Below are 8,098 nucleotides of genomic sequence, written 5' to 3'. Positions count from 1 at the left end.
TGTCATAAAGGATAGTGAAGTCAGTGTTCATTAGGAATGGGGGAAGTGACAACCAGTCAATTAACATTTTTTGAGCTAAAAAAACACCTCAACCATTGAGGATATAACTGAAAATGGAAATTTCAACAATTCAGAGGGACGCTGTAGTCCACCAGCAGCAGGGACCTGCATCCTCCTCAAGGCGTTTCTAGGGCTAGGGGAGGATGGCAACTGTGAGGAGTACCGTGCTGTACAGGTGGAAGGGCTGAAGGAGGGAGGCGACCCTCCCTCTGGGAGTGGGAGGCTCTGAGAGGAAGGGTCAGCCCAGGGTGACCATGCACTGGATGGCATCAGCTGTGAATATGTCTAGATCTTTTGGCTTCTGTGACCTGGAACTCAGTGAGGTGAGGATCAATCAGGAATGTGAAGGAGGAAGGGGAAACTCCACAGCAGTCTGCAACTGAGACAGGATCAGTCTGGGGGAAAAAAGCCCCGCTGTCAGTGGGTGTCACTTCCGCTTCCTGTAGGGCTCCTGAGGTGACCAACCAATGGAGGGCAAAAACGAATCTTCAGCTGCCAAATCGTATGACAGGCACTGTGATCTCCACACAGTCTCACCTGGAGGTAGGAAACCATGACTGCCACACTCACGGCCCTGCTCTGCATCAGTGAGAACTGAGCGATGGGATGGGAATGCCTAGTCTGCAACCCACAGCCAGGCCCTGGTCCATCAGAAGAACAGGGGCACAGGAGGCTCTGGGGAGCAGAGGCCCTGCTGAGGCTCGAGGGCAAAGTGCTCACAGGGAACTCTCTTCCAGGGCTGAGTCTGGGCCCCAGGACTCCAGTGAAAGCAGGTAAGTGTGTCCCTAGCTACCCCAGGTTCCTCCTTTTCCTGGGGACATGGGGCAACTCCGGGCAGTGGGGGTGGAGCACAGCAGGTGTGGGCTGGTGCTGGGAGGCCTAGAGGGTCCTGAGACTCAAAACTGGGATCTGAGGGGAGGAGGAAGGTGCTGGGACCTAGCTGTGATTTCCCTGCAGGGACCCTATCCAAACCTAGGCCCCAGGCTGAGCCAGGATCTGTGATACCATGGGGGAAACCTGTGACCTTCTGGTGTGAGGGGACTATGGGAGCCCAGGAATATGCTCTGCACAAAGAGGGAACTGAGAGCCTTGGAGAAAATAAACATCGTAGGAACTCAAGAACATGGCCGTGTTCTCCATTCCATCCGTGACAGAGCACCATGCAGGGCTACATCGATGCTACTATGGAACCCTTCTGGCTACTCAGAGCCCAGTGAGCCCCTGGAGCTGGTGATTATAGGTGAAAGGACACTCAGGGTCCCAGCCCCAGGCTTTGCCCTCAGTTAGGGGTCTGCTCCACAGGAATGCCCCCTCTCACAGCCCTGAGTACAGTGGGAGGTATGGGCCCCTTTATACACTGCCTCCTTCTCTCCAGGAGCCTACAGCAAACCCAGCCTCTCAGCTCTGCCCAGACTTGTGGTGACCTCAGCAAGGAAGATGACCCTCCAGTGTATGGCACAGCTGGGATTTGACAGGTTCATTCTGACTAAGGCAGGAGGAGACAAACTTTCCTGGACACTGGACTCACAGCGAGGCCCCAGTGAGCAGGCTAAAGCCCTGTTCCATGTGAGCCCTGTGACCCCCAGACAAAGGTGGACATTCAGATGCTGCAGCTATTACTGGAACCAATCCCAGCTGTGGTCAGAAACCAGGGAAACCCTGGAGCTCCAGATCTCAGGTGAGGAAACCCCAGATATTTCTTTTCATGACTGAGGACCTGAATTAAAGACCTTGGAAGCACCTGGGGGGAGATGGGTGAGGCGCCCAGGAATGCTGAACTAAGGGACAGAGTTGGGGACAGTGAGACCAGAGATATCCAAGCCAGGACGAGACAGGGAAAGTTCAAATCACAATGTCCAGAAGGGCGCTATATCTTACAGGCGGCTCCTAGGGTGTCTTTTGCTCATCACAGATCAGCCTTAAACTTGCTCCATGCAGGACTCACTGTGACAGTCAGAACACATCTCCCCCTTTCAACTGCTTCCTCTCAGGTATCACCCCAAAACCCAAACTCCAGGCTCAGCCAAGCTCTATAATACCCTCGGGGATTCCCGTGACTCTCTGGTGTGAGGAAACCCGGGAGGCCAAGCAATATAATCTGTACAGAGAGGACAGCCCAGAATTCTCAGACACACAAATGTCACCTGAGCCAGGGAATAAGGCCAAGTTCTCCATCCCATACATGACAGAAGATGACGCAGGGCGATACCACTGTGACCATCACAGCCCTGCTGCCTGGTCTGAGCCCAGTGATGCCCTGGAGCTGGTGGTGACAGATGAGAGGACACTAAGGGTCCCAGCCCCAGGCTCTGCCCTCAGGAAGGGGTCTGCTTTCAGGCGTGTCCCCCTCTCACAACCCAGCCCTGGAGACAGTGTGGGAGGTGTGAGTCCATTTCACATGCTGCCTCTTTCTCTCCTAGGAGTCTACAGCAAACCCAGCCTCTCAGCCCTGTCCAGCCCTGTGGTGACCTCAGGGGAGAATGTGACCCCAAAGTGTGGCTCATGGGAGGGATCTGACAGGTTCTTTGTGATTAAGATAGGAGAAGACAAGCTCTACTGGACACTAGACTCACAACCAGGCCCTAACCAACAGGTCCTGGCCCTATTCCCTGTGGGTGCTTTGAACCCTATGGAAAGATAGACATTCAAGTGCTATGGCTGTTTTGCTACCAAACCTCAGGTGTGATCAGAGCACAGTGATGCCCTGGAGCTCCTGGTCTCAGGTGAGGAAGCCCTTTCTTTAACCCAATCATGTTTGAGTCCCTAAATGACTGACAGAGGCCATTTTACAGATCGTCCCTAGGAGGAGGTTGGGTCAGGACATCTGTACTTCATGGGGTGGTTTCAAAGCTAAGAGAAATGTTGGGGTCCAGCCTGGGAGAGGATCAGCACCAGAAGTGAGGAACAGGGAACCAAGAGCCTCACCTCCCCATCCTTCCTAAGATTCATTGAAGATCATCAGCCCAGCACACCAGAGTCTGGATCCCTAGGTGGTGAGTGAGGGCCATACTGGGAGGGTCCCAGGGCAGGGGCTGAGGTGGGGACTGCTGCAGCCTCCTCTGCAGATACTGACTTGGGCCAGCCCCTCCTGTGTGGGCCTCAGTTTCTCCAGGTGCAGAGGAGAGGCCTGGCCCCTACCGTCAAGTTCCTCTCAGTGATGACCTTGCTGTGAGCCTTGGAGAGTCAGCTTCGCAGGGGAGATCCAGGATGTGACTGCAGGGGTCCTGTCCCTCTCTGCAGTGACAGTGATAGTGGGGATGGTTCCAGGCAGAGCAGCACCATTCCAATTCTCTCCCTCAAACACAGGAGCTCGGCGCTTGTGGGAAAAGGAGTTTGGAAATCAGACTCTCTGGGCTCAGTCCCCACTTGCCCCATCCTTCTATGTCACCTGGGACCCAAAACTGACCTGAAGTGGCACCACCAGTTCTTCCTCAGAACCTCACATCCCAGTGAGGCCCTCTGTCCAACCAAGTCACCCTGTGTCCTGTTGCCATCACTGGTCTTAGACCCCAGAACACAGTGGTGGTGGAGGGGAGGGTCCGCAGGGGAGCATCCCCCCATAAGGAGGCTAATGCAGGCTGGAGCTCTCTGCCTGTGCTACCACCGTGATGTCTCCCATGGAGATAATGGGCAGGGAGAGACCCAAGGGGACATAAGTGAGATGGGAGGAAGTGGGAATGGACTGAGGGAGAGGACAGGACCCAACCCTCTCCTCCTGATGTCCCCACCACAGAGTCAGCTGCTCTGCTGTTCCAGTACCTCAGTCATGACCCTGCCCATGTGGGTGGAGGAGACACTGTAACGTGAGACCCGGGAGTCCTGCACACATCCTAGCACTGTGTGTGAATTTCAGGGCAGGATCAGTCTCCAGAGGAGTGGGGAAGTGGACCCTGAGGGAGCCTGGTGGCTTCCTGGGGCTCTGAGGACAGGGTGCCTGCTTCCCTGTGGTGAGAGGGGTGGAGGTGTCTGAGGTCCAGGCAGGAAGCAGGGTCCTGGAGGGCAGAGGGCAGCCTTGCCGGGGTCTGACTGCGGGTGAGCTGAGCCCCCAGCACAGCCACTTCTGAAGAGAGAAGCACCAGGCTGCTGGCACTGTTGGGCATGGACCCTCTTGAATCCCTTGGAGCTTCTGAGCTCAGTGCTTACCTGAGACTTGGAAGGGGCCATTGCTGTTGGGAGGGCTCACTGGGGTCCCCACCTGGCAGGGCTGCTGTGCAATCATGTTTGAGTCATTGTGCATTTCCTATTTACACCCCTGTGATGTTGCTCTGTCTTTTCAAATGTAAAGAGATACTTTTCTGTGGATATATGAAATTATACCTTACAGATACATGAAATTATACCTTAAATAACACTGACCTGCTTTTCTGTTTTCATAGGAAAAGATTATCTTTGTATATTAATTATAGAGAATAACAGTATCACACATATCCAATATGCTTGAATTGAGCTTTACTAATGAACTTTAGAAATATTTCAAAGTTGTATTCATAAGAATTATTAACATTTGTAAGGAATCTTTAAATGGATCAAGCATTTTAATTATTTGAAAACAATTCTGTGATTCATAGTTACTGAATAATAACACTAAAAACCAAAAGGATATTAGGTTTAAAACTTTTATTGTGCACTAAATGTATTTATTTGTTTGTTTGTTATTTGTTTGTAAAGTAAAACCAGGACCTTGCACTTGGCAGGAAGGTGCTGTGCTGCTGAGCTAACTCCCTAGCCTCCATACTGATTTTTTGTTCTCCCCTCTCCTCCAGCTTTTCAGTGTTAAAATTTGTGTCCAGTACACTAAAATGAAAATTATATTTCATAAAATATCAACAGGACACCAATATTCTTGATTCAAATGTGCATGCACGTGGCTATACATGTCTCCACCATAATCTAAATATACCTTAATAACATAATTTTTCATGTATCCAGCTATATTTATGTTTGTTCTCTACAGCTTTTCATCCATATTCTCAAAGTTGTTCAATCAACATATTTTTCTTCTATGTTGTTGGTCATTTAACATAGATTTTCCTTCTGAAAGTCGAAGCACTGTTTCCATAAAGCAGTAACACTCTTGCCATGTGGAACACACAATCACTTGTACACGGGAGTATCTGTCTGTGTGAGCACCGTACTGCGGTGTTTCTATCTGCATGATGATGAGTTAGCAGAAGTCATAGGGAGGCGGAGGCACCAGGGGATCTGGCTGGGTGGGGAAGGGGCCCCCTGGACTTTAACCCTTGTGCTCCTGATGCTCTGGAGCCCTGAGGACTAGCCCTTACCCCTAGACCTTGAGTCCTTAGCTGGTGGTCAGGAAACCCCTCTCCAGGGGAGGTTACTCACATCATCCTGTGTCCCACACTGAGCACTGAGCTCACAGGACTTGGCTGTTTAGGAATTGGCAGTCACTTTTCTTATGAATCCTAGGCTTTGTGAACTCAGCTAAATTTTGTTCCAAAGGGACTCAGATGCAAGTCCTGAGCTCATGCAGCAGTGAGGCTGATGAGTCTAAGTGACCAGAGGTGACACTGCTGCAGCAGCAAATGCTCACTAAGAGACTGCTTCACGTTTGTCATGATATTGAGACACAAGGATGTGGAGGTGGGGAGAAGCTCCCGTATGTCGAAAGCTTCACACGTCCCACTCATCTTCCTTGGTTCCCAGGAGCAGCTGAGCCAGTCAGTTCATCACAGAACAACTCAGAACCAAAGACAAGTAAGCAAGGAGAATTATATTATGGGGCTGGACACAGGGATCAGGTCTCGTCCAGGAGCACAGGGACCAGGGAAGTTTCTGCCACGTCCTGACCTCCGTGACCTCTTTGTCCCCATCCCAGCCTCACAGCCCCAGGATTACACAGTGGGGAATCTCATGGATCGGCCTGGCTGGCCTGGTCCTGGTGGCCCTCAGGATTCTGCTCTTCCAAGCTGACTGCAGTCAGGGAAGGTCTCAAGATGCAGCCAGGATATGAGCAGAAGAATGAACCTCAAGTGAAGGCAGTGCTTGGGCCTTGGACATGAATTCTACATGCCAGGGTGGCTCTAGAACAAAGTCCTGATCCAATTTGTGTGAGCCATCCACTGGGAGCCCTGAGGGAGGTGAGGAGGTTTGGGTGCGTGGGAGTCTAGTGTGGTCTGGAGAGAACTCTCTCTCTGTTAAATGGTTCACCTAGGGTGTCCCCTTCCTTCCTCAGCCCTGAGCACCTGTGCTAGAGCCCCATCCCACACCTGTAGTCTCTGAGCCCTGTGAGACACAGGCAGGAGGCTGCTCCACCTCCCTGGGGCCCCACTGAGTGTGAGCCCGAGCCCCCAGCACATCTGCTCCTTCAGAGAGAAGCAACAGGCTGTGGGCACTACAGGGCATGACCCCTCCTGAGACCCCTGGGGCCTCTGTACTCAGTGCTCTCCTGAGACTCGGGAGGGGCAGGCACTGCTCCCTGGGTCACTAGGTGTCTCTGCCCAGCAGATCTGCTGTGCAATGTGGTTGGGTTCTGTTATGCATTTGGGTTGGATTTCACACTTGTGTATCATTACAGCCATTTTCAAAAATTAAGAATAACAGTTTCTTCAGAAATTTAAAGATGTATGAAATTGTCCTTAAAAATGCAATGATACCCCTGGTTTCTGGGAATTTTATCAGATGTATACAATAATTGCAGAAAACAACTTTTTCATCTTTCTATTCAAGATGTTGAAAATTGTTTTTATTTTTTTATTTAAAGACAAGAAAAAAAAGAAAGGACATTTAAAAATGCAGTAAAAGGGTACAAATAATACAGTATTTCTAGAAAAAAAAACACATACAGTATGAAATCACCAGTTAATAGGTTACCTATTATCTTCCTAGAAACAGTTGTCCATATTACTGAATTAAAGCATATGAAGTGAACATTCACACAGTGAAATTGGAGACAGTTCCGTTCAGTGATCCAACAAAAGCTCGGTTATATGGTTTTCCATCCTATACACTCGAAAATTGAGGTTCACTTATGAACTATAGAAATATTTCAGATTTATCTGAAAATCTTATATTCACAAAAACTTTGTAATATGATCCCATTGTAATTGATAGATTAAGACTTGGTGATTTTATGTTTTTGAATAATAATTTGTTATACAACAAAGCTGTTGATTTACATGTATTACTAGTACTTCATATTAAGATTGTCCTCCAATAACTTTTTAATGATTTCTTATGATTCACTGATATAATGTATATCAAGTAAATTTAATTTCTCATTTGCATTCCTATCTCAGTTGTTATTATATACTTAATGATATTATGTCGAGTTCTACATAGTTCATATTAAAGAATGTTGATTCATAATCTCTCTCTTTTCTTTTTTACTGCACTGGAGTAAGGACTTTAGTGCACAGATTGTATGTTAAATCCTGACTGTTTATATTTTCTGTAACACAAAGAACATAAGAGGTCACTTGTTCAGAAAAATCCTGGAGGCAGAGACTCAGAAATCAGGAAATTAACATGGGATGAGTGTCCTAGGAACACATATATAAGACTTGTGCTCATTGTGTAAGTTTTATATGTTTACATTTCTCTTCCCTTTTAAGCCATTATTCATTGATTCCACTTGCATCTTTTTACATGTTTATTATAGAGGTCATTCTGTCTGAATTTACACATCTATAAACTAGATACACTGATTTTAAGAACCCCTGACATATGTAAAATACAAGTATGAATGTGTGCATGCAAGAGTGTGTGTAATGCTGTAGGTATTTAAAACCATGAGATGATCAGTTAGGATGAGATTACAGGGATGATAGGGACAGAGCCCCAGGATTGGTCACAGCCCTAAACATTCACCTTCCTGAACCTGAATTTCCATTGTTCTATGGATCAGAACTTCATATCTGGTCAGTAAATGAAGAGAAATTCAACTCCAGGAAAATGAGTGTACATTGTCCTGGGCTCCAGATAAACCAAAAGTCCTCAGTTATTTTCCAACTTGAAATTTTGTTTCTTGCCAGTTATGAGCTCTTTGAACTCAAGCAATCTTTATTCCAAAGTGCCTTCA

General features: G+C 48.2%; 1 protein-coding gene across 20 annotated transcripts; it reads left to right on the top strand.

Moving 5' to 3' along the window:
- Nucleotides 1-517: 517 nt before the first annotated feature.
- Nucleotides 518-7,338, top strand: LOC100725721 (leukocyte immunoglobulin-like receptor subfamily A member 5). 20 transcript variants are annotated; one of them, XR_010048732.1, is made up of 8 exons: nt 518-603; nt 798-833; nt 1,018-1,300; nt 1,436-1,738; nt 2,481-2,783; nt 2,853-3,053; nt 5,521-5,775; nt 5,897-7,336. XR_010048732.1 is itself a non-coding variant. In XM_063253279.1 (4 exons), exons 1-4 carry the CDS (start codon nt 667-669, stop codon nt 2,758-2,760), a joined length of 663 nt encoding a protein of 220 aa, XP_063109349.1. In that variant the 5' UTR covers nt 552-666; the 3' UTR covers nt 2,761-2,846. The 20 variants fall into 20 exon arrangements, 2 of the variants coding, with proteins under 2 accessions (XP_063109349.1, XP_013003236.1); XR_010048735.1 differs by having other exon boundaries at nt 546-603; nt 1,215-1,300; nt 5,897-7,338; XR_010048726.1 differs by adding an exon at nt 1,999-2,051 and having other exon boundaries at nt 555-833; nt 5,897-7,338.
- The last annotated feature ends 760 nt before the right edge of the window (nt 7,339-8,098 follow it).

This window comes from Cavia porcellus, unplaced genomic scaffold (assembly GCF_034190915.1).
Source record: "Cavia porcellus strain 051 isolate PalLab524CR breed Dunkin Hartley unplaced genomic scaffold, mCavPor4.1 scaffold_7, whole genome shotgun sequence".
NCBI classification, from domain to species: Eukaryota; Metazoa; Chordata; class Mammalia; order Rodentia; family Caviidae; genus Cavia; species Cavia porcellus.
The sequence above is the reverse complement of the archived record's forward strand: the minus strand, read 5'-3'. Positions and strand labels throughout refer to the sequence as shown.

Coding starts and splice junctions, on each gene's coding strand:
- LOC100725721 (XM_013147782.2), top strand. CDS start 667: ATGGGAATGCCTAGTCTGCAACCCACAGCCAGGCCCTGGTCCATCAGA. Junction 834..1,214: donor CAGGACTCCAGTGAAAGCAG/GTAAGTGTGTCC, acceptor CATCCGTGACAG/AGCACCATGCAGGGCTACAT. Junction 1,301..1,435: donor CCTGGAGCTGGTGATTATAG/GTGAAAGGACAC, acceptor CCTTCTCTCCAG/GAGCCTACAGCAAACCCAGC.